General features: G+C 47.2%; 13 protein-coding genes across 13 annotated transcripts; 7 read left to right on the forward strand and 6 right to left on the reverse strand.

Annotated features, from left to right (window-relative positions):
- Positions 1-180: 180 nt before the first annotated feature.
- On the reverse strand, positions 181-1,209 carry GL50803_0015581 (WD40 repeat protein; the record flags this gene model as incomplete). Its single annotated transcript, XM_001708417.1, has 1 exon — positions 181-1,209. One exon carries the CDS (start codon positions 1,207-1,209, stop codon positions 181-183), a length of 1,029 nt encoding a protein of 342 aa, XP_001708469.1.
- A 162-nt stretch (positions 1,210-1,371) lies between these two features.
- Positions 1,372-3,948, forward strand: GL50803_0012116 (putative Lecithin-cholesterol acyl transferase; the record flags this gene model as incomplete). The annotated part of the gene is made up of 1 exon (XM_001708416.2): positions 1,372-3,948. One exon carries the CDS (start codon positions 1,372-1,374, stop codon positions 3,946-3,948), a length of 2,577 nt encoding a protein of 858 aa, XP_001708468.2.
- A 17-nt stretch (positions 3,949-3,965) lies between these two features.
- GL50803_0021792 (RING finger domain-containing protein) lies at positions 3,966-5,174 on the reverse strand (the record flags this gene model as incomplete). Its single annotated transcript, XM_001708415.1, has 1 exon — positions 3,966-5,174. The coding sequence occupies one exon, from the start codon at positions 5,172-5,174 to the stop codon at positions 3,966-3,968; it is 1,209 nt and encodes a 402-aa protein (XP_001708467.1).
- Positions 5,175-5,258: 84 nt separating this feature from the next.
- Positions 5,259-6,281, forward strand: GL50803_0016912 (uncharacterized protein; the record flags this gene model as incomplete). The annotated part of the gene is made up of 1 exon (XM_001708414.1): positions 5,259-6,281. One exon carries the CDS (start codon positions 5,259-5,261, stop codon positions 6,279-6,281), a length of 1,023 nt encoding a protein of 340 aa, XP_001708466.1.
- Positions 6,282-6,303: 22 nt separating this feature from the next.
- On the forward strand, positions 6,304-9,333 carry GL50803_00114793 (Sulfatase; the record flags this gene model as incomplete). The annotated part of the gene is made up of 1 exon (XM_001708413.1): positions 6,304-9,333. The coding sequence occupies one exon, from the start codon at positions 6,304-6,306 to the stop codon at positions 9,331-9,333; it is 3,030 nt and encodes a 1,009-aa protein (XP_001708465.1).
- Positions 9,317-12,451, reverse strand: GL50803_004959 (Kinase, NEK; the record flags this gene model as incomplete). The annotated part of the gene is made up of 1 exon (XM_001708412.1): positions 9,317-12,451. One exon carries the CDS (start codon positions 12,449-12,451, stop codon positions 9,317-9,319), a length of 3,135 nt encoding a protein of 1,044 aa, XP_001708464.1.
- Positions 12,452-12,557: 106 nt separating this feature from the next.
- Positions 12,558-13,109, forward strand: GL50803_0013787 (N-alpha-acetyltransferase 30; the record flags this gene model as incomplete). The annotated part of the gene is made up of 1 exon (XM_001708411.1): positions 12,558-13,109. One exon carries the CDS (start codon positions 12,558-12,560, stop codon positions 13,107-13,109), a length of 552 nt encoding a protein of 183 aa, XP_001708463.1.
- Positions 13,110-13,887: 778 nt separating this feature from the next.
- On the reverse strand, positions 13,888-15,213 carry GL50803_0016910 (uncharacterized protein; the record flags this gene model as incomplete). The annotated part of the gene is made up of 1 exon (XM_001708410.1): positions 13,888-15,213. The coding sequence occupies one exon, from the start codon at positions 15,211-15,213 to the stop codon at positions 13,888-13,890; it is 1,326 nt and encodes a 441-aa protein (XP_001708462.1).
- Positions 15,214-15,239: 26 nt separating this feature from the next.
- On the forward strand, positions 15,240-16,265 carry GL50803_004964 (Mevalonate kinase; the record flags this gene model as incomplete). Its single annotated transcript, XM_001708409.1, has 1 exon — positions 15,240-16,265. One exon carries the CDS (start codon positions 15,240-15,242, stop codon positions 16,263-16,265), a length of 1,026 nt encoding a protein of 341 aa, XP_001708461.1.
- Positions 16,266-16,267: 2 nt separating this feature from the next.
- Positions 16,268-17,608, reverse strand: GL50803_0032815 (uncharacterized protein; the record flags this gene model as incomplete). The annotated part of the gene is made up of 1 exon (XM_001708407.1): positions 16,268-17,608. The coding sequence occupies one exon, from the start codon at positions 17,606-17,608 to the stop codon at positions 16,268-16,270; it is 1,341 nt and encodes a 446-aa protein (XP_001708459.1).
- Positions 17,609-17,658: 50 nt separating this feature from the next.
- GL50803_0021799 (Ankyrin repeat protein 2) lies at positions 17,659-20,574 on the forward strand (the record flags this gene model as incomplete). Its single annotated transcript, XM_001708406.1, has 1 exon — positions 17,659-20,574. The coding sequence occupies one exon, from the start codon at positions 17,659-17,661 to the stop codon at positions 20,572-20,574; it is 2,916 nt and encodes a 971-aa protein (XP_001708458.1).
- Positions 20,575-20,617: 43 nt separating this feature from the next.
- Positions 20,618-22,045, forward strand: GL50803_0015103 (uncharacterized protein; the record flags this gene model as incomplete). The annotated part of the gene is made up of 1 exon (XM_001708405.1): positions 20,618-22,045. One exon carries the CDS (start codon positions 20,618-20,620, stop codon positions 22,043-22,045), a length of 1,428 nt encoding a protein of 475 aa, XP_001708457.1.
- Positions 22,024-23,910, reverse strand: GL50803_0010051 (uncharacterized protein; the record flags this gene model as incomplete). Its single annotated transcript, XM_038045597.1, has 1 exon — positions 22,024-23,910. One exon carries the CDS (start codon positions 23,908-23,910, stop codon positions 22,024-22,026), a length of 1,887 nt encoding a protein of 628 aa, XP_037902392.1.
- Between the last annotated feature and the right edge of the window lie 29 nt (positions 23,911-23,939).

Below are 23,939 nucleotides of genomic sequence, written 5' to 3' on the forward strand. Positions count from 1 at the left end.
GCCTGTTGGAGTTTCTGGACCCGAGTCTTTTAGAAGCAATCCATTGAAAGTGAAAAGTGAACATGTGACTTTCAGTTGCCTCATCTATGCAACAAGTAGATCATTAAAGCGCCAATGGGTGGTGGCTCACACAGCGTCCAACTTGATGCATCTGTGCAGGCAAGGCAACCCTTTAAAGATCTATTTACTAGACTCTTCTGCAAGATACTGCTTGTCTAACTGACCCATATAGAGTTCCATTGCTGTCGGGCGGCCCGGGACATGAAACCGCTTGCAAATCTCAATATCCTGTAGGTCTGTCGCCTCAAGTAATACTAGATCCCCGCTGCTAAAGCCTATTACATAATGACAGGCCTTGCAATCCTTGATAAACTTGAGCCTCCGAGAATCCTTTCCCAACTCCGGATCTCCGTCGCCTATTTCAAACTTTGCTATCACATTAAGCTGGTCTCCATCCCGCTGGAACACGCGTAATATTCCGTTCTCATCCCCCACAAGGATGACCGGAATGGTGTAGTCATCTCCCTTGGCCTTGTAGGGCCAGATACCAAAAGTGGCCGAAGAAACCTTATGACCAATCCCCGGAATAGTCCACACCGCCTTCGTAGGACTATCGCCAACAGTCAGGACCTGAATCCCGCTGGGGTGAACAATCAAAAGGTCCTGCTTGTTCCATTCGTGATGAAAACATGGATGGTCTGTGGTAATCCGTGCGGTTGAATTGCCAGTCGTTAAATCCCATATAACCAGGCCGTCCTTATCAAGGGAACTAGCACAGAAATTACTGGGATGGACTGCCACGGATGATATAGGGTGGCGGTGTCTACGAAGAGTCAGCATAGGTTCCCAATCACGGACACGCCAGAGGAAGAGCATTTTATCATCGCCGCCAGTGATGACATACTCCTCACTTCCGTCTGAGCTCTTAGACACAAGGCTAGCAGAACACCGTACAGACGATGTGTGCTTGTCGAGGACCGCCACATGCTTGTGTCGTCGTAGGTTATAGATCCTGATCATACAGTCGTTTGAGGTTGCAGTTAACAGCCCATTTGTCGTAAATGAAAGACTCCTGATAGCCTGACTAGAATCATCAACAACAAACGTGCTCTGAAGAGAATATTCATCTTCGTCATCTTTCGACAACAGGAACCCGTAGAGCTTCCCATCATACGTTCCTACGACCAGTTCACATGGGGTAAATGGCATGGAGTGCAACTTTTTATTAACTTAAAATCTTACATTGAGACAGACATGATATCCAGCATTCTGACAATATAATGTCCGTGCCTGGGTTTTTACCTACCTCACTACTAGAGTATGGCTACTAACGTATACTTAGTCTCGCAGGCCGAAATTAAATTTCAGACCATGACTGAGTTTTTTCCAGCTGAAGAGCTAAATAACCTGGAAGGAATTACAGACCCAGACAACCTTTTCAATCCACCAATCATCCTGGTTCCCGGTGTGTGCGGATCATTGCTAGTAGCTGATAATAATGAAGTAGCGTGGCTCAACGAAACACTTACTCCATATCCACAAGCATCGGCAAAGCTCATGCAGTACCTGTATGGATCTCGAGACTCAGTGACCAACAAATTTGTCTCCTTTATAGAGCGCCAAGGCTTTTCTAGTGTCAAAGCCGTTCCCGGGCTTTCTGGTTGTTCGAGGCTCTTGAACCACAAGTTGACAAGACTACCTGGTATTGCCCAGAAGAAACTTGGTATCTACTATGAAACTTTTGCAGTCTATCTCGCTGAGAAATTCGGCTACAAAGAAGGCCTTAATCTCTTTGCGTTCACATACGACTGGCGCCAGGCTCTGCACATAGCATCAATACAGAGCGCTTTTGATGAACTTCTCAAAGCGGCATGTCAAACAACGGGGCAGCGATGTATCGTTGTAGGACACTCTATGGGCGGCCTTCTGGTGACGACATATATGCGCCTACACCCGGACTGGAATGACTACATTGCAAAATTTGTAAGCCTCGGAGTTCCCTATGCTGGAAGTGGCGCTAGCGGCCTAATCGCCGCACCTTATGGCTATAACCTGCGAATGCCCTTTCGTCCCCGTGTGGCTCGCGGCATCCAAGGACCAGGAGGCTCCATGGCCTGTCTGAATCTCCCTGCGATAGACGCGTCCTTTAAGAGCTATATGTTCTTGCGAATAGTTGACACGCCTCAAGTACCACTGATGGCCACAATCACTGCCCCTCAAGAGAAACAAGAGCAATCTAGAAGTATACCCCATAATATAAACCCTCACGAACCGCTTAAGCTGAATAGACAGTTGTATAGAAACAAAACCCCAGATATACCTGCATTGCTCCTCATGGAAATAGAGAACATGCCAAACTGCATTGGCGAAAATTTTGAGCAGGTAATCGCCTTATTAGCAAGGTACTGTGAGCCAGGATTTGTAATTCATCCGCCTCTCAAGTTTGTCAAGGAGAAGTATGTCCCATTTGAAGCTGCTCTTGATGCTCTGCCATTTCCGTCTGAAACGGTCAATGAGCTGCCACCAGACACTAAAGTATCGTGGCGCTGGATGGTCTATTCACCAGGGATAGACATGTATCCCCGCAATGCTCCAATTCATGGGTTTCAGGACCTTACGACCATGCAAGAATATGAACAACAAGCCGATGAAATAGACTACGGGAGTATTCTAAAAGAGTCTGAAGTGCCAGGCCTGCGATCAATCATTGAAAGAGCCTCTTTACGCGATCAAAACATATCGCTGCGAAGTATAATCCTTCAACATTGCTTATCAGAGGTTGGCACGGGCAGAAAAATGCTCTCACATGCAGGAGACCTGGACGACCCGGACCATAATCCTTTAGATAACTTGGACACGCTGCTTTTGTCAGACGCTTCTGAAGAGACTCCATCTATTGTATTAGGACACGTCACATCATACTCTTCTAATGCAGCTCTGCCATCTCATGCCAACCCCCTAGAAAGCGGATTGACAGCAGTTCCTATCTGCAACCCACTAACAGGCATGACGCTAGAGGGACCGACTAAGCTTGTAGGGGATAATAACTTAACCATAAGAACCAGGGATAACACCCGTCTGCCACTTAATACAGACTACATAGACATGCAGCCAGAGCCAGGGGCCAGCACAGAAGGCTTTATCAATTCAGTTGGCCATGCATTTACTCCCCCGCACTACTCGTATAGATCTCGCCTCCAAACAAGAGACAACTTTAAGAAGATGATAATAATTGTCAAGGACATGATCTCACAATACAAGAGCAACTTGAGACAGCATGCAGACAGCCAAAATAGATCCATATCTATGATATCACAAGGAGCCCAGGGGTCAAGCACCACCAGCATGACATCAGATTCGACTGCCATCAGTGGTGCGTCGACTTCTAACAGATTCCTCTATCGACCTCTTTCAACGCTCAACTTCAAGGAAATAGGTGGGCCAGAAATTCAGGAGCAATATTCGATACGATGTACCGCCCTCCTCAGCCAAGTAAGGGCTAAGCCGTATGCAGACCTTCTCGGTAGCTGTGTCAAACCATACTCCCTTGACGAACTCATCTATAAGCCATCTCTTGAGTACTGGAACCAATCGAAAGAAATCTTATCCAGAGAAATCGTGTACCCTGAAGATACAGAGCTCTTCCGCTTCTACAGTCTTAATGGATCTAACCTTCAAACAGCTGTCCACGCATACTACGACGAAATTTTGTCTTCTCTTTATGAACTGGCTTACAGAAAGCCCAAGTTCATTTTCACTATTGGAGATGGGACAGTCCCATTGATATCATCGCTGTCAGATCCTATTCCAGACAGATATGTAGATGATCGCGTGGCATTTCCTGAGATGGGCCACTTTGAGATGTTGCAATCTAAAGAAGTCTTTGAATTGTTAGTATCATTTATGGGCATCAGACCATGTACTGGTATCCACAAGTCCAAAAAGTAAGCTAGGCCTGGTCAGATTTATTTGTAAATAGCGTAGGAGCTCTCTATATTTTTTCTGCAGATGGGACACTGTCGCCTTGTCAGTGATCTGTCGCACACCCTGCACGTGCAGAAGTGACCGCAGGGGATGAACACGATACTAGCATCGTTCTCCAGGCAGATGCAGCAGACCTCACTGTTGCCTGATCGACTTAGTCTCTCCTTGAGCTGCTCAATCTCCACCTTTTGTGAAGCTGCAAGTTCACGAGTTCGCTGCAGCTGTAGTTCGTGTAATGAAAGCTCTGTTTTCAGCTGGCTAACAACAATAGTTGGCGAGCTGGGGAGTGGAGTGGCGTGTAGTGGTAAGATATAGATAGGGATCTTTAGCTTTAGTTGCTGTCCCTTATGCACAACCAACAGGCGTAGCACATAGTCGAGTGTAAGATATCCCGTCAGTATAGGTTTAGAATCAGTGCGACGAACTATGGGACTTGAAGAGGGAACAGAGTAGTCTAGACGAGACAGTTGAGTCAAGTCGAATTCAATGCATCCAGAACGCCTAGCCCCTTTACGCATCGGCATGCTTAAAAGTGACCTCTCCATGAGTGCTTCGCTGAGCTGCTTTGTCCTTCCGCCATCGCAACGCACAACTGCTTTCGCATGCAATGACAGACTTAGCTCAGAAACCTTTGAAGAGGATTGATTGTCAACTGACCAATTAGCCCTTACAATATCAGTTTTGTCGAATGCAGACTGGACAGGTTTTAGTGCCAGTTTCACGTCGTGTCTCTCGAGGATCGTATCATAGCTGGCTATCGGTACAAAAACCGGAAGAATGGTGATGGAAGTGCTCCACCGGAAAATGAGATCGTTTTGAGCCACGATGGTAAAGGATAGGGAGGCTTTGCAGAAGTTATCGCTATCAATAGCCAACGATGGTGGAGCATCCGAGGGGATCTTCAATGAAAAAGGGAGATGTATAAGCCCTTTGGATAGGATGATAGGTGAATGAGTAGGAGATCTAGGCCGGAGAATGTGCTGAGTCAGAAGATAGTGGACTTTTTCGCCAGACCCCACCGTAAACCCGAGCCACCGGACTTTCGCCTTTTCTACTTGCGTTAGTATAATAGAAGCCCGGTCAATCTGCAGATTTCCAGCCATTGTTATTGCCACTTTCCCAAAAATAACGGCCCCTGGCAGATAAGAGGAACGGTCGGGTAGAATGTCTACGACAGGTCTAGGAAGCATTAGAAGAGATTTGCAGGAATTAGAAATTCATACTACTAAGGTACTAGTTGCTAACCCCTGGTGCTCTAGACTTATAAAATTACGATGGAACTAGTAGTAATTGCCACGAAAAAGAAGTTAAATAAGGAGCCAATGCGACTTATGCTAAATGAGATGGCCAAACAATCCCAAATACGAAGACTTACCGTCATAGAGCTTGACGGCTTGAAGTCAGCAAAGCAACTTGAAAGAGCCATCGAAGACATCGATTTGGCCTCATCTATCCTCATCCATAAACCTCACGAGTTGTTTTCTTCTGCTAACAAACAGCTTTTGCAGGCCTACACAGAGATGGAGAACCACTTTTATTATGTGCAGGACAAACTAGAGTCTATCAAGAGGATACACTCTCGTCTAGATATGCACACCATTCTTTCCACACTGGAGTTAGAAGGAATGCATACACCCTGTGTTTACTTGTTAGAAAGCCAGCTGACAGACGAAGCTTTGTTGTGGGCTGACACGCATTCACCCTTTTTGTTGAAGCCTAATGATAGCAATAATCATAATTTGTACCTCGTAAAGAGTGCTTCGTCCCTGTCTAAGCTCTATCCTGAGTTGCAGGATGAGGCAGAACGACGCAAGGCACAGGAGGTCGGCGAGGCCTCTACCGCCGATGTCGATCTGCTGCACTGCAACAGCATCTATCTGATGGAGCAGTACATACCCCACAGTGCGGTGTTCAAACTATACACATATCGAGGCACGATTATCCATACAGACTTTCGTGCTCCACTTCGTCTCCCAGAAGCCTTTCATCCAGAGGGATTGTGCGAAGCATACGGAGCTTGCGACACTTCGGAGGCTAGCTACCGGAAGATAAATTCACAAACGTGTCTGGAGATCCAGACCAGCATCGCATATGCTCCGACCCCCGTGGAATGGCGCCTGGTCCAGAGCGTTGCCCAGCTGATTTACGCCTCGCTGGGATTGTCCATACTGGGGATCGATGCACTGCTTACTCCAACTGGATTTTATATAATCGATATAAATTATTTTTCTGGTCCAAAAAAAGCAGATTGGTTGAACCTTAAAAAATTACTTATTTTGGACCTACCGAATTGCTAATTTTAATCTCGTAAATATAGTTATGAAGGATGGCCAGTTAAAAATGAAACGATGCATCGTACGGCGAGAGCTTTTACCGGGGCCATTTCTGATTCCAGTTATAGCCTTTCCATTTATTATCCTATTATCCTTATTGAAATTCTTTGGCTTGAACACCTCACAAAGGAAAATCCTACCGCTTAGCGCATACTTTTTACTTATGATTCTCATGAGCTTTGTGGAGCTTGGAGCCCTGTCCTTCGTCTTCGCTCTGCTCCATTACGCCTTTTGCCAAAAGCTTCCTTTGCCACCAATTTTCGTCAATCTTTTTTTGATTGTTATCTGCTTGGGGCTCTTTGTAGGAACTCTGTATGATCTTGAATCAGCGAGGGAATATCAAGGTATTCTCACGCTATCCATACTCCAAACCTATGTCTTCCATGTTTCATATCCTTCCTGGCCACTTCCGGACAACTATATTGTTGGACGGAAAGCGCCGACTGGAGGAATTGAAGTTTTATTTGACAGTATCCGACTTCACTATCAACACTGGATTATTGTATTCGGTATCTTAGCTATTTTAACAGTAGCTGCTATTGTTGCATTGGTGATGAATTGGGACGCCTTCGTTTTTTCTCTCTTTTCACGGAGAACGCTTGTGGCCCAGCACAAGCGCATTCCCGCTCGAGCAGACCTTGCAGATAAGAGCTTACGGGTTCTAAACAGCATCAGTGGGTTCTCTGTGAAGGCGCCTCCAGCAATCCATCAACTTACCAAATCAGTCCTGTTCTACTCTGAGCAAGCGATTACAAGTCAGTCCATTGAAATGCAGAAAGTCCAGACACTGTCTTCAGTTTCTGGGCAGCACCAGAGCGAAGCCAGTGCCCTAGGGACGCGTATACTTGATGGAGTTGCAGTTTCAGAACGGCGAAAGTTCCCTGTCAAGCTCTACGATAACCTCTTCACTTCTCCAGAGTTCCTGGTTGCTGCCGTGTGCACTTTATTTTATATTATCATCTTGCTTGTGATGATCGTCAGAAAGTCCGTACTCCCGACCTTCCTTGACAGGGGGGCTCCGATGTCGTACATATTTCTGAAGCAGATGGGGCCGTATCAAGCGTCGCTGTTCAGCACTGAAGATACCTATACCGCTATGGTCCAACGCATCCGGTCACAGTACACGCTGTCTCCAGAGGAGTGCTGGCTTGACCAGCGGGAGCCCCCCGTTTATCCTCTTCTCTACGCGTCCCACGATGTCTGCTGTGCGTATAACCGTGCCGTTGAGGGCGTGGACTGCACTGCGCTAAGATCAGGTCCTGCTGACCTGAAGCAAAAGATAAGGTCCGACCCCGGGCTTCAGTCTGACCCCCCAAACGTCGTCATTCTTTTCTGGGAAAGCTTGAGTCTGAGTCCGTATTTCTACACAGACGCGTTCCTTCAGGGACAAGAGCAGCTCCTGCGCTCGGCAGATGGTATGCTGAAGGCAACTATCGTCCCTAACCTGCAGAGGTTCGTACAAGATGGCATTTCCTTTGTTAATTCGGCCTCCTTGGGACTCCCCACAGTTTCTGGATGGCACTCGCTGATGACTGGCCTGGTCCCCAACTTCTATGGGGTGAATATGATCACATCTGCCGTCACAGATGTTTATGGGCTACCACAATTCTTTTCAGATGCAGGATATAAGAACTTTTATATTAGCCCTAGCTCGTTTGCCTTCGACGGGAAAGACGCCTGGGTGACTCGCCCAGGTTGGTTTACTGATGTTGTATACTATCATCCAACGGACGAGCAGGCCGAGGAGCTCGGAGTGGATCCAGAGAGTGTTCCTCAAACAAAGTCTTGGGTTGCAGATCGAATAACTAACCGACAGTTTATCACTACCTTCTCTGACGTTGCAGAGAAGGATCCGACCAAACCTATTCTGGGTGTTTACATGAACGTTGACACCCACACGCCCTTCACCGGGTTCGACAAGGAAGAGTTCTACTCCGACGAAGTACTGGATGGCATGATTGCATCCTGCCAAGCCGATCCGGAGACCCCCGAGTGCAGGTTCCTGTTGGATCCGTACATTGTGAAGTACGCTCGGGTCCTAAAGTACTCCGACAAGTACTTCCTCGGAAAGACCCTGGAGTTTCTAGAAGCTCATCATCCCAATACCATAGTCGTGATTGTCGGGGACCACGGCACGAGGGTCTCCATTGATAAGAAGCGTCTAAGAAAAGGCGTAAGTGATGCTTGGACATACAGCGAGGAGTGCCTTACAGCCGCATTTCTCGACGACAACGCCTTTGTTACGGGTGCATACCTACGCTACCTCGGCGGCCCAGGAAAAGGCACCTACAACGCACGAGTGTATGACTTCTTTGAAAAGTGGAGAGGGACTGCTTATATGGGCACCACAGACAACCGTGAAGCAGTGCACCTGGCCTATCTTCTCGCCGTGGACGAGAATCGACGCACAAAAGTGCCCAGCTACCGACTCACACGGAACCTGGCAGACGTCCTGCAGAACGCATCTCTGGGGCGTGTTCTCAGTCCGTGGCACAGTGTTTCTTCTATTGGTCTCGGGGTAGAGTACAGGACGGAGAGGACGCTCTATCGAACAAACAGTCAAGACCGATCTGGAGCGCTGCAATATGGGGATATTAAGGGCCTCACATGCATTGACATAATTGATAAGGGTTCAGGGCAAGCCCGCAAGGACCAGGTCAGAACAAGTCACACACTCCGTGTGGTAGAAGATAGCGACATGTACAATCAGGCGATTGAACTTGTCCAATTCCATAACTTCCTCCTCACTAACGGCCGGGTATTCCACAAGTCGTTCTCCAACACAATGTGCGTCGATGAGTCGTATGCTGCAGGCACCGATGAGCCTAGGTGCTCGTTTCCAGCGCCTGATGGAAAGCGCACAGGCCAGTGGCTGTTCGGGGCGATTCTGGGCGTCATGGCTGTTATCGGTGCCGCAGTCGGTGGGGTACTCTCTTCAATAGCTTACTGTTGGCGTTACAAGCACCTACGCAAGTTGCTAAAGGAGAAAATTGCAGGCTCTACGCCAAACTTGTAGTGAGAAATGCGATCATATCAGCATTATTTAGTTCGATGGCTTGATCCAACGCCGTCTTTCCAGAAGCGTCTTTAATAGTTCCTTCTGCTGAAACTAGCAATCTAACAGCCTCAAATTGATTATTTGCAACAGCATTCATTAGCGCAGTTTGTCCACAGTCCGTACATAATTTTCCTTCTCTACGCAGCAATGTTTCTATTATAGAGCAGTGCCCAAATGATGCTGCATACATCATTGCAGTCCATCCATCTGGACGCGTGATACCAGCTTCTCTATAGTACAAAATCCGGGCCACCTCTGCATGGCCATGGAAAGATGCTATCATAAGAGCTGTCTCGCCATCGGTGGTTACGGCTCCTGTCTGCGTAGGAGCCAAGAAGCGGGCTGCTTCTAAATGGCCCATTTCCGCTGCAACCATCAGAGGCGTCCGCCCACTGGCATCCCTTATGCGTCCTTCAGAATAAAACAGTTGCCGGATCACATTCATGTTTCCCGTACTAGTGGCCATTAGCAACGCTGAGGTACCATCTAGAAGTAGCATACCACACTCCCGCTTTAGCAATATAGAGACAGACTTAGCGTCCTCTGCTAATGCAGCAAGCATTAGTGCCGTGAGACCCTCCGGTGTTGCGAGCCCTCCTTCAAGACTACATAAAAGCTCAACTATCTGGGGGCTGCCATTGCAAGCCGCTCGCATTAGCGCAGACAAGCCTGTGCTCGTCAAACGGTTTGCCTCTACACCTGCTAAAATGCTCACACACGCATGGTTTTCCCTTTCGACTGCGAACATGAGGGCTGTGTTTCCATCAGTATCTTGCAGCCCTCCCTCTGTAGCAACAAGAAGCCTTACTGCCGGGACATTGTTGTGGTATGCTGCGCGCATTAGTGCTGTGCGCCCATACTGATCCTGGACTCCTGCATATGCTAATAGCCCTTTCAGTGACTGATTCTTTGTGACAGCTAACATAAGAGGTGTGTCTCCTGGATTGCATTTGATCACTAGCTTGGGTATTTGAATATACTCTTTGTACTTGTTTAGGAGATGCTTAGATTGAGCATTGTTATGACTACGCCAAGTAGATTTGCTCTTTTCCAATTCCAGTTGTCGCTCTGCCTCTTCCAGTGCTGCAGTACATTTATCTTTCTCTTGCATTATCACCTGATTGGCTGTCATAAAGCTGTGCAGCTCTGACGATGTGTGACCTAGTTCCGTAGTGAGAGCATCTACTGTCTCTGTCAGCTTTGAGATTTCTAGTGCTTTTCCCTCGCACTCCTGGGCTTTGTCCCTTAATTGTAAGGTCATCAGATATATCTTTTCATTGAGTTCTGGTATAAGAGCGCCCCATTCTCTCAGCCGTGCTTTCTGGTCTGCCATAAGAGACTCATATGATTTTAGCTTAGCAGCCAAGCAGGCATTTTCGTCCAATGTAGCCTCGTACTGTGCAGTTAAAGTAGTATACTTTTCACTGATTCTAGTCTTTTCTGACTCCACTGCTACCAGCTGTTGGCGTGTCTGGTTCAAGTCTAAGGTTAATGTATCATTGCAGTGTCTAGCCTCACATACCTTGCGCTCACCAGAAGCAACGCTCTCTTTGAGAGACGCCACCTTATCAGAGAGAGCTTCTATCTGAGTTTCCTGTTCTGACACACGAGCTACCTGGGCAGAAAGCTCCTCTATTTCCAGACACATTTTTACTTTCTCTTCTTTCAGAGAAGACACCTGGCACCTCAATGCTTCCGATTCATCTCTGAGCTCTCCAAGCTCTGCATCCTTAGAGCTCAGAAGACATTCAAAATTAGTTATTGCTGCCTGCTGCGCATCTTTGTCTACCAATAAGGAGCTAATTTTTCGTTCCAAAGTGCTGATGTCCCGTGCTTTGTCATCCAGGTTCTTATTTAGTACCTTAATTTCTTCTTCGTGGGCAACAAGAATACCGTTGAGACTTTCCAGGGTACTGGCTAGAGAATCTATCTGCTCCGTTTGCTCCTTGATTTTTAATTGCCGTTCATTACTTGCCCTAACCTCCTCTTCATATGACTTAACAAGCTTCCTATTTTCTTCCTCAACGCGCTGAAGTGCTTCCGTGGTTGACTGGAGTTGCAACTCCATAGTAGAATTGATGCCTTTTGCATCAATAGCCTCCTTCTTTAAAGTCTCCACCTGATTGTGGAGCTCAGATATGTCCGTAGCTGCCTTCTTTAAAGAGAGGTCTTTGCTTTTGATGTCAGTAATCAAGATATCTATATCCCTACTCTGTGCATCCAAAATAGTCTTGTGAACCCCTATGGCTCCAAATTTGGGCAGGCCTAAAAGATCCGCAGCTGATGGACGGGCATTAGGATCAACGCTGAGCATAAGGCTTACAGTATCGCGAAGTTCTTGGGAATATTCGTTCATGATAGGTTCATAACTGTTATGCATGATCACATCTACGAGGCTCTCTCCTTCTAGCTCAATAAACGGACGTCGTAGAGTACACAATTCGTAAACGACACAGCCGAGAGACCACACGTCTGCCTTCTCAGTGTATGGTAGCTGCTGCAGAATCTCTGGTGCGGTATAGAACGGGGATTCTGCGTCACGAATGAGAGAATTACTACCTAAGACTTGGTGTAGGCTGAAGTATCCTAACTTGATTAGATCTCCCTCCCCGACAAATATATTGCTCGGGATAATGTTTCGATGGACTATGGAGCCCACATGAATTGCGTTTGGCTTTCTTACACTGTGGCAGTACTCCATGGCGATGAGAAGTTGAGCGAAGATTCTCCATATTCGATCTTCCTCGATCTGTGTGTGCTCCTTTCGGTAGAACCTAATGACATCGGCGAGATCTCCTAGTGTGAAGTGCTCCATAAGCAGATAGCTCATTTTAGCTTCATGGTCGTATACTGATTCTAAATAGCGCACTACGTGCTTGTGCACCAAGTGGGGAAGGATTTCTATTTCCCGTTTTAGTCTTATGCGCTCTTCTGTGGATATAATGCTATAGTCTATTTCCATGCAAGCGTAAACTTCCTCTGTTTCTTGAATACGCACTCGGTTTATCTTGCCAAAAAGCCCTCTCCCACACATCTCTAGGCTCTCAGCCGTGCCGCATTTGAATGCAACCTTCATCAGACCTCCAATGTTTAATGGAAATTGTCATAAAACTAAACCGGTGCGAACAAAAACTCCGCACAGAGTAGGCTCAGCACCATACTCATAAAGATTGAGACTAGAGATGTCTGTGATCGAGGAGCACGAAGGAATAGTTTATCGTTACTATCGTGACGAAGCAGACTTACGGACCGTCCAGAACCTATTCGCACGAGAGTTGTCCGAGCCGTATCAGATTTGGACGTATAGGTACTTTGTCGAGCCGTGGCCGACGCTCACCATCTTTGCAGAGTCCAATGAAGAAATTGTGGGGTGCTGCATGGCAAATATCGAGACCAGGTCTAAATCTGCTAAACTAGATGGGGTAGCTAAGAATCCTGGTGTTTCTCATACAGACGCTGCTTCTACATATAAGCGGGGGTATATAGGTATGATCTCTGTAATAGATGCATACAAGAGGCGAAGGATAGGTCAGAGGCTCTATATGCTAGTGTTAAAAGAAATGAGGAATTTCGGGGTTACAGTCATTTCACTTGAGACAGAAAGTGATAATATAGGTGCGCTGCTTTTCTACGAGTCCCTTGGCTTCCGGAAGATGCGCCTCTTCTCGAACTATTACATGAACGGAAAGAACGCCTATAGGATGATGAAGTGGCTGGCCCCGAATATAGATTGAACCACAGAATGGTCAACTACCCAGCTGTTAAGCTTTACGAGGCCTCGCCACGTTTGGGAACTCCTCGTTGTATGATGGATCCCCAACTGTTAAACCAATCTAATTTAGATATAATCATAACATTAAAGGCAATCTCTATAAAATTTAAATTAAAACCGTAAGGTACATCAGAACTTGAAAGGTTTATTACAGGCCAATCTTCCAGTAATAGTCTGTAAACTTCTGTGCACTTGTGTATCTTGTGTTGATATGAGTACTAAACCCTCGAATATTGGGACCATGAGGCAAGCATTCACCCAAAGGTTTCCAGGGAGCTCTATCTTATTATCCTAATTTCCATACGATCCCACCTCTCAAAAGAGTGGGAGTAGACAGAGTCGTCATAATTCATTCACTCTTTTTTCTAGATACTCAGGAGAGATCTTGATACCTAGAGAGATCAAGAACCACCATCTTTTGAGTACATGCACAAGGAGGAGATCTTAATAGGGTCTGTTCCCAGAGATTCCTGCCATTGGAAAGGCAGCTTCACCGCCTGGGCATTGCCCTGTACATAGCTATAGCTACTGCTTGGTGAGCATGAGTAAACAAGTAAGTAGGTAGTAGCTTACAAGTCTGTCGTAGAAAGGCAAAGATCCTACTGGCTGAAATTTGCATCCATAGATACAGCCTCACTGGGGTCGTGTTCTGGCGGCAGTAGACACTCGAGCTTCGGTGCCCGTTATCTACCGCAGCAAGATCGATCGCGTCATGACAGAGGTCTCCACCAGGGACGCACCTACTGCCGCAGGAGCTCCATGATGTGCCCGTACACCCGATTACACACAACGACAAGCTTGCAAACAAAGCTGTTCCATTGCTCGGGTCCCGCTGCGGGGTGCACGGGAGCGGCCCCATCGATGCTCGCCGTTCGATGATCGCCTTCGGGTGTTAGTATTATGTTCAGCTTCCGAAGCGCTTGTACATCGAGTACTGCTGAAGAGACATAGAGGGGATTCAGAAGTAAAGGTTTCCGCTGGCCTGCGGTCTCAGTCTTATCCACCGTCAGCCCCAGCCCGTAGTGCTCACTAAGCATCTGACGGTTGCTGTGCATATTCAGTAGGTATCGACTGATCGTGATGGCACATGGGCACTCAAGCCCCAGGAAGATGTAGAGGTCGACAACGAAACCCAGTAGAGCCCCCAGCCCGAGGGAGAATGTATCCTTGTCTGCGCCCGTGAAGAGCTTCGCGTTCGCCGTCGGCTTCTCCCACACAAGTTCACAAACAGTCCTCCCTGCCCGCCGAAGTCCCCGGAGCTGGGGGTCTAGAGTCTGTTGAGAGACTGCCTGCAGGACAGACGTGGGAGCTCCGTCATGGTAGACTATAACTAATGGAGCAGGAAGAGCGGCAACTAGAATAGAGTAGAGCCTCGTAATGCGAACCCCTTCGGGTTCTGAGATTGCACCTTGGCGCGAAAACACAGAGCGATAGACGTCTCCAAAAGTTGCTTGATACAGCATCTGGATGCAGAGAGTCAGCTCTGCTAGCGCTGCATTAATGCCGTCCCTATTACGCAGGACTGGGAGGGCAGTACTAGGCGCATCTGTAGCTTGAAGCGTGTCCCCAAGCTTCTCAGCATGAGCAGGATCTACTTGCAAAAGCGAGAACCCATTTACCGCAGATGCTGCTTCATTGAAGACAAACAGTGGACGCATGCTCCCTTGCCGAGAGACACGCAGTTGGTGGCAATCATTGAGGCATGTAAAGGTGGGGATTTGTTTGTTGGGGTTCTGAAGTTTCAGCTGTTCCTCAAGCTCCTTGATCTTTTGCTCCTCTTCTTCTATCTCACTTTGTATATTGATAGAAGGAGCAGCGGCCTTCAAGCTTCCAGACAAGGCCCGCATTCGCTTTCTACGCGCCATCTGCTTTTCAATGATGGCTGCGTCACGAGCATTCCGGTCCTTCTGCAGAAGAAGAGCCTGTCTAATTCGTTCATAACATGCCGAGCAAAGGAGGGAGACTGCTGTCAAATCAGGCATAGCTGGTAATGGTAATGCAGATGCAAGCGAGGAAGCGCAGTAATCTATTGGTTTAAAGTGAGAGTTACAGACGGAGCATAACATGGCGACTTTTTTAAAGGGAAAAGGAAATGCCTTCTTTGGGCCCGTGCCCCTTGGAGCTGTATGTACGGACCCCACTGAAAGCGATTCTCAGTGGTGAGCATTCGGTTGTCTACGGTCATCCCTGTATCGCTATGGCACTGGATTTGTACACAAGTGGGCATGCACGCGTAGCAAAAGATCCCACTTGCCCGTCAAGCCTCCCTTTCCCTACACTTTTAGATATTAGAACAGGTGAGCGACTAGATCTTAGTAGTTCGATGACAGAAGCCATTCGCCTAATTAACGAGGAGGTTCTTACTAGACTACCTACAATCAAACGGTCAGATGCTGCGTGTCATCACTGTGAATTTGTAGAAATCGCAGTCCATGGGTGGACTCTCGGTAAAGGACTAGGCTCTTCTGCAAGTATCCTTGTGACGCACACCGCCCTTCTCTTAGCCGCAAGTTCTAATTATTCTCCCTCCATGTTATTTGATATCGCCTTGCTGGGTGAGAGACATATACACGGAAGGACCACTGGCATGGATCTGAAGACCGTCATTTATGGGGGCATCCAGATCTACAGCCACGGTGCATTATGCAACGCTAAGATATCTCCAGACATTTTCGCCGCTCGTATGATTCAAGTTCTTATTGCAGATTCTGGTATCGCAAAGTCCACAGCACAGGCCGTAGAGTTAGTAAGCCAAGGAGAAAACAACGACACGTTGGCACACATAGGAGAGACTTCGAAAGACCTCATTGAGCTGCTCTTGACTGCCAGTACCCCGGGTAAAATAAGCAATGACTCATTCTACTTAACGCTCTCCGCTCTTGTTCAGCGAAACCACGATCTTTTATGCTCATTGGGTGTTAGTGTGCCAGAAACAGAGCGCTCAAAGGAACTGCTCTACCACATGGGGTGCTTCACTGCAAAGCTCACGGGTGCTGGGTTAGGTGGCTGCTGCATCGGTTTCCGAACGCAGCATAACCTAGTAGTGGACAGCCCTGACAGACACGTAATAGCAGTCGGTATAGGAGAGGGTTTATTGATGACTGACACACCCCAGTAGATCTAGATCTTATTTACATAACGTATTCCATTATACCCAACGGGGAAAATGGAACCAAGGTTGGTAAAGAATAATGCTATCTGTGCAACAACAGCTCCAACGATGAGGCCCATAATCAGTGCTCCAATTGGCATTTGTTTCTTTCTTGGTGCTTTCTCGGTTTCCTTTGATGGAGGTGGTGCTGCTGGTGCGGACTGGGCAGGTGGCATGACCGAGGTCATCCCAGCGGCTTGTGTCAATGGCTCAGATGGTAGTAGAGATGAAGAAGTCGATGGATTCGAGCAGGGTGCTGCAGAAATGAAAAAAGGAACCTGTGGCACTATGGGTTGCTGACCTTCAGAGGGTAGGGGCAAGACACTGACTCCATTGGGTGGAGGCTCTACTGGTAATATCTTCTCCTTCCTCTCTTCCTTCTCTCCTGCATTGTCTATCTTTAATCGCTTGCCGCCCCTGCCCTTTCCGTGCCGTACTGCACTTTCTGAGTACATTGGAATCATTTGGGGAGAGGCATTCAATTGCTCGGGCTCTAATGTCTGCGAGGGTGTGCATGTTTCTATCTGGGAAAATGTTGTCAATGACACTACAGGCTCCTCATTTCCGTAGGCTCCAAACATGTATGGTGCCTGCTGGTGATTTGGGGTGCTTTCCTCGTACTGTGTTGCATCGATGAAGGAGCTATTTATCACGGATGTATTGTGAGACTCCAAGGAGTTGTTAGCCCTGTGTACGCTCAGCGAGTGTTCGCAATACTCCACAATGCTTCCTGAAAAAGTACAGCGACTATCATGACATTGAACTTTAGCATTTAGCAGACGCTCATAGTAAGCCACGCTCCACGTCACGTTTCGAAGCATTCCATTGCACCCAAAGCAGGGAATGGCTGTTGTTCTACCTTTTGCTTGGACCATACTGTCTAATAGATGGGTCTTGGCACACTTATAGCATGCAATGCATTTGCAATTTGTGTTTATAGTGAACCTAATAGCTACTCTAGCGCAGATAACACACATTGGGAGCCTGCGGATAGCGTCTTCAGGTGCTAGTAATCCCGTTGAGAAATCTGCTTGTAGAGGACAGAAAAGATCAGGGTCGAGTGCATATGGAAGCTTTTTGTGTATTTCAGGGCTTGATAGTTGTTTTAGTAACATCGAGAGCCATTTGCTTAAGACCGACGATGTATATCCTTTAGTGGATAGAGATGCTAAACCTGTACATGCTTCCACAAACGACTCAGGTTGGAAGACTTCAAGGCTTTCCTTGGAGATGCTCTTTGTCTGGCTCCTAACTTTCTGCACAACGGCAGAGAGCCACTGCTGAAAGCTCTCCTCGGAATAGTTGTCCATTGAAAGATTAGATAAGATTTTGAAAAAGATCCTGAAACAGACCAGTTTCAATGGATGACTCACTTGGTATGACTCCCCTCATGGTATCTGCGGTGATCAATGATGTTGTGGGGGTAAGGACGTATCTAGATGAGCATATGAAACAGACAGATCAGTTAGGGCGGACTGCACTTATGTGGGCAGCGATGCATAATCATGGGGAAACCATCAAGATTCTTGCTAGCTTTGAGGCAGGGGTCCAAGATAAAGACGGCTACACGGCTTTGATGTATGCCGCCTCTAAGGGACACACCGATAGTGTACTCCAGCTTGTTGACGTAGAAGCGCGAATGAAGAATAAAAACGGAGTTACTGCTCTTATGTGTGCAGTGGAAAACCAGCATGTGGAGATTGCTACCATCCTTGCTGCTTATGAGGACAGACTTCAGGATAACAAGGGCTGGACCGCACTCATGCGGGCTGCAAAGAACAACACTCTCGCCAAGTTTCCTTTTCTTGTAGAGCTGGAGCATTCGATTGCAGACGGCAAGAAATGGACCTCAATGATGTATGCAGCATCTAAGGGTCATCTTGAGGTGGTTGAGGCCCTTCTCCCCTATGAAGGTATGTTGCAAGACTATGAAGGGAAGACAGCGCTCGTTATAGCTTCATTTTTGGGGCATAAGGCAATTGTAGAGAAGCTCTACTCCATAGAAGGCAGCATTGCAGATCGCTTAGGGCTGACTCCTATGATGTGGGCCGCAGAGAAGGGATATCACGAAATAGTGCACTTTATGAGCGAAACTCAGGCTCGGTGTCAAGACAATCGCGGTTGGACCGCCCTTATGCGAGGCGCACAGAATGGCTTTGAAAAGATTGTAGAGATATTAGCACCGCTGGAATCACAGCAGATAGATACCAACGGTTTCACGGCCCTGATGTATGCTGCCATTAAGAATCAGCCTGCGTGTGCCAAGCTACTGGCTCCGTGGGAAAAGGGCTTTCGTAACACTGGGGGACTCACTGCCCTCATCATGGCGTCACAGTTTGACCACAACGACGTCATAGCTCTCCTAGCAGAGCATGAGGCTAGCATGTCCTGCTCCAATGGACGTACAGCATTGATGACTGCAGCTATGCACGGGAACGTAGAGGGCACGCGTATCCTCGCACCCTTCGAAGCGCGGGCTAGGGACAGCAACGGAATGACGGCGCTTATGCATTCAGTTTATCTTCACGCCCAAGATGCAAGGGTCAAGCGTGATATCTTGGTAGAACTCCGATCAGAAAACCTTTATGAGCTTCATGCAGAAGTGGCTAGCTGTCTATATGATTTAGAGTGCGGAATGACTGATGCTCGGGGAATGACCGCCTTGATGCACTCTATGAAGGATAAGAATCTTATAATAATATCTAAACTAGCAGAAACTGAGCCGAAAATGAAAGATCATGATGAGAGAACTGCGCTGATGCATGCTGCGCTGACAGGAGCCACCGATGTCGTGACATTTCTTTCTGATAGCGAGGCAGGGATGAAGGATGCAAATGGATATACTGCAATGATTTATGCTGCACAGCGTAATCTTCACGAGTTTGTGAAGCGCTTAGCTCCCTATGAAGCAGGTATGCAGGACAGGTATTCCATGACGGCACTCATGTGGGGGTTCAAGCTGGGATTCAGTCAGGTTGTTTCTCATTTGCTGGATTATGAAAGTGGGTATCAGGATAAGAGAGGAATGAGTCTATTGATGATGGCAGCTGCCGAGCCTAATCAGTCGATGCTGAAGGAGTTAATAATAAAGCATCGCCTCAGCCTTCATCACTGCAACCTACCGTCGTCTGCAAGCGAAATAGGACTGCGCGATAATGAGGGCCAGACGGCACTGATGCATGCTGCGCTCAGTGGAAATGAATCTGCTGTTCAACTACTTCTCCCCTATGAAGCTGGCCAGCAAACTCCGAGAGGCACAACTGCTCTTATGCTTGCTGCTAGCCGGGGCCATAAGGAAATTGTAGAGCTGTTGGGGCCTAAAGAAAGAACCATGCAGGACGTAAATGGTAGGACCGCGCTGATGTTAGCGCTGCAAAACAAGAACTTTATGCTCTGCCGGCTGCTTCTTATGGAGATCCCTGCACTCGACAATCGCTACTTGTCTTGTTATGAGTACGCCATCGATATGCGTGTCATCGATTTCAGCGACCTTCTACTTAATGCTCGTCTTCGTCTAATGTCACTAAGTAGATTATCTTGCTATGTTTTCTACAACCACATTTGCAGTGCCTTTGCGCAGCTGATTCTCCATATTCTGAAATCTAGTTGTAACTCTCTTGCACAAATAAAGCTGAGAGCAAGTGCAAATTTGTCTCTGCTTGAGCAGCAAGTCTCTGATGCTCTTAATGGCTCAGATACAGGCTTGGATGTTGCATCAGTCCAGGTCGAGGTCCTCTCAGATGAGTCTTTACTTCTCAATGTGATGAACCCTTGCGACCTTAAAAACCTGGAGGTACTGTTTGAGATTTGCTCGTCAGTTATGTTCGATGATCTGGACCTCGCAACACAACTCCCAGTTCATCCGGTATTAACCATAAATTCAGATGAGTGTGTTGAAGGGAATAAGGAGTCCTCACAATCACCGATGGACACGTCCTCTGGAGTAGCCAATGAATCAACTCAAACAATGCCTATAAGCTTAGCAACCCAGGAACTATCGCACTCCTTTCAGTATCATACTCGGACCGTCCGAGAGAAGCTTTCTGAATATATGAACGTTTATAACTCCTTTCTTCATGCTGATTTGTCCCAGGTGGACACCGCATGCATCATATGCATGTCCTGGGCTGTCGAATGCATTTTCATTCCTTGTGGTCATGCCTGCTGTTGCCGGTATTGCCTTGAGTTTTCTTCTCACAGGTGTCCGATATGCCGCTCAGAAATTAAAGATTTTCTAATGCTTCCGTGCGAGGGTGCTAACCGTGAAGAACTCTAACTATGTACTCTTAGATTCACAGGCTCTTCTTATAAAGTCTTCCATGCCGCGAATTGCTATTACGAAGCTTTCTGATGCCCAAGAAGTTTGGGACCAGATTCAATCTGTAGATTCAGGAGTGGTTTCACTTGATCACTCTAAGTCTATTAATACGCCAGTTAACAGCATCTCAGTAGATAAGCTTCCTATATATCTCTATTCTCCTGTTATTTATACTTGCATCTTCATTCTACAACACCAAATACACGTTTTGAAACTAAGACTACTTCGGACAATCTATCTACTTGATGGAGGTCCAAAGAGAGAAAGAAGGAGGCCAACCGATCAAAGACGGACTGAATCTTCTAACAAGAGAAGGGCCACGTTAAAGACCAGCATGACTAGAGCACTGGAACTCGCTGCGTCACAAGGAGGTCTTTCTGGGACTCAAGGAAATGTCCCAGACAGGGCCGGAGCTGGACTGGATGGACTGGATCCAGAGGCAGTTCTTCGTAGCCGAAGTTCCAGTAGCACTAGGAGTCTCCTTGAGACACAGCTGGGAAGCCAATTGCGAACCGGAGACTCCGTCAACGCCCAATTTCTTACGATAGCCCATGCCAATAGTCAGCATATTACAATGGAGCCAGAGCCGAATCCAAGTCACGGAGCAACGAATCCTTCTCTGCTAACTATACATCATCATGACCATCTTTTGATGGAAGATGACAATGAGGAACCTGCTATACTCAATATAGAAAAGCAGATACATCAACAATCAGGTCTAGTGACCAAGAGACGACCACCTCGTCCGCGTTCCTTTACACACCTATATGATAAAGCAGCGAAGGAGTCTCCCAAGCCTATCGAGTTCACAGCCGCATGGCCATCTAACTATACACTTTTAGATGATCACGTTTTCAAATGCCTCCCTTTGTTTACTAGTCAACGTTCGTGGTTGATGGCCGATCGATGGTGGACTAAGAATATTTCAGCACTCATTTTCACTTATGAAGGAGGCTCTTATGCCTTCTTCGGAGCTCTAATTTCAAAGAGCAAGACGCACACTCTTACGGCAAGCCATGATCTAGATCAGCGTGGTACATCAAGTACCGTCCTCCCTGTTCATCCAGTCCTCAGTACAGGAGTTACATCTGCATCCACATTCAGCGATAAAAATCGTAACCACAATATAGATTATTCTGATGGCGACGCGTTCAATATTTCCTATCACGGTAAGTCTGACTCTCTGGGCTCTACAAATTTTGCGTTTATGCCAAGTAGAGTTATTCTACAGCGTCTAGAAGAAGAGTATCCTCAGTCTGTATCGCTTAGCTCCATGCTAAGGCCTGATCATAGCATGCAACAGAAGCGCCACGAGGTGGCAGCACTATTTCTTGTAGCACTGAACCTGCGTGCCAGCGGTGCAATTAACATTACGCAAGGCCAGTGCGATATCCTCTGTAGCTTACCTTACGCAAGAGGTAACTTGTAGACCACTTTCTGTGCAGTGATATCATATGCAATTAACTCGCACTGGGCTGCATCAGAACTGGAGGAAGTTAAAAATTCTACGCGCAGTACTATATTTCCAGTAGCGGCTATCAAGAGAGTGGAAGAGCCGTATGCAGGATTATCTAGGGGTCCATGCACGACTTCAGCCGGCCACCTTTGCTTCTCTGCACGTCCCTTGAAATATTGGAAGAAATCCCCTATATAACTGCGCAATAGACTCCGCCCCCATGCAGATAAGCCTCCGGCGTCAGGTAATTGCACGGCAAGCAGACTACTAGCATATCCCAGCAGGCTACACGCCTCTGTCCGGTTGTGCATTGTGAAACCGTCACTGCCTCTCCCTATGATGGCAGTCGCGTTGTGCCTGCAGGCTAACAGTTCCAATGTAGCTGCTAAATTATTCTCGCATGGAATATCTGCATACAATTGATATAACTCGCCATGGATTGTAATAAAGCGGTATCTTATTTCAGGATGGACCTCTTGACTATACTTAGTGAGAACCTCGTCGAGATATAGTATCTGCTCGCCGCTCAGAACTGTAAAATCTGGGCAACCCATATATGATGCCCTGTAGTAATCTTGAACCACATCCAGGATGACTACTAGTACAGGACCGCGTACAAAATGGTAGTGCGCTCCGTCAGTAAATGTCGGAAGATCTTTATTTCTATAAAGGATCCTAATTGAATACGGGAATGTATCCAACAAACTATCGAATTTTTCAGACAATTCTGGGGCAGTTCTGATTTTAGGTTGGTATGGTTTCACAATAGCATCAAACGCGACTGGCTTCAAAAGCCTATTCTGATATTTATCAGCAGATGCAAAGACGTCGCTTGTTCCCCTTCCTGCTGCAATTAAACCGAATTGCGATAAGAGATTGCTTTTTGGTGACAATAGCTTATTCCAGTCTACGATGGTTGCGCTTGCTAGCCCACCGATTGACACAAGTAGTGTGTTATGACCGTCTTCAGCTGCACCTATAAGCCCCTGCCCGAAGGAAGGCATGCCTTTGAGCCCACTGAAAAAGAGCAACTTGCTCTGGCTATCTGCAGGGTCTCCTGTTGTAAAGCTATTGATTCGTACAGTCTTAGAGGAGTACTTGATATGATAGTAGTATGTCTTTCCTTCTTTCAGGCCCCTTAATACGACATGAGACACATTGCTGTCAATAGTGGGTGCATAAGAGACCCACACACCTTTATCAATGGACGTGGGTACATCGTCACCCTGGTAGAGTAGAAGGTTGCTGCCTCGATGACTCGTATCGGCCCAATTTAGCTGGACGGAAGTATGCGTGTCGGCCTCGCCCACAGTTAGAAAGGGGCTAAAACTTGTCACCGAGTTACCACTATAGGAAGGATAATAGGCCAATGCTCCCACGCCTAGTAAAGCCTCCACTGTCAAGATGGCCACGGACATCCATCCCAGTATTCTCAAAGAAAGTAAGATAGATGGGGAGCGCTTCTTAAAGGGAGCAGTACTGTAATGGAAGACTGACATAATCGGCTCTCCGCTGTTATCGTCATCTACCCCATAGTTCAAAAGCCCTTGTGTGCGAGCCTGTACCAACTTCGCCGTTTCTATTCGGCCACGCAGCCCGGAAAGATGGGCCCATGTCGCTACTATGGCCATTGAAACTTGAGGGAGAGTAACTGCAAGCCCAAGAAGAGAAGTTACCAGGAGCCGTGCTGGAGTACCAAACAGGTCGATATACATGGCAGGCCCTCCCGCAACAACGCAGCCATAGAGACAAGCAGCTAAGATGCCTGTTCCAGCAATTAGTGAGAGCCACAGTGCTGCGTGAAAGACAATATTCTGTGCTCCTGCATGGCAAGGCATGTCTCAGCAAAAAACATAAGTTCCTATTT

This window comes from Giardia intestinalis, chromosome 5 (genome assembly GCF_000002435.2).
Source record: "Giardia intestinalis strain WB C6 chromosome 5, whole genome shotgun sequence".
NCBI lineage: Eukaryota > Fornicata > Diplomonadida > Hexamitidae > Giardia > Giardia duodenalis.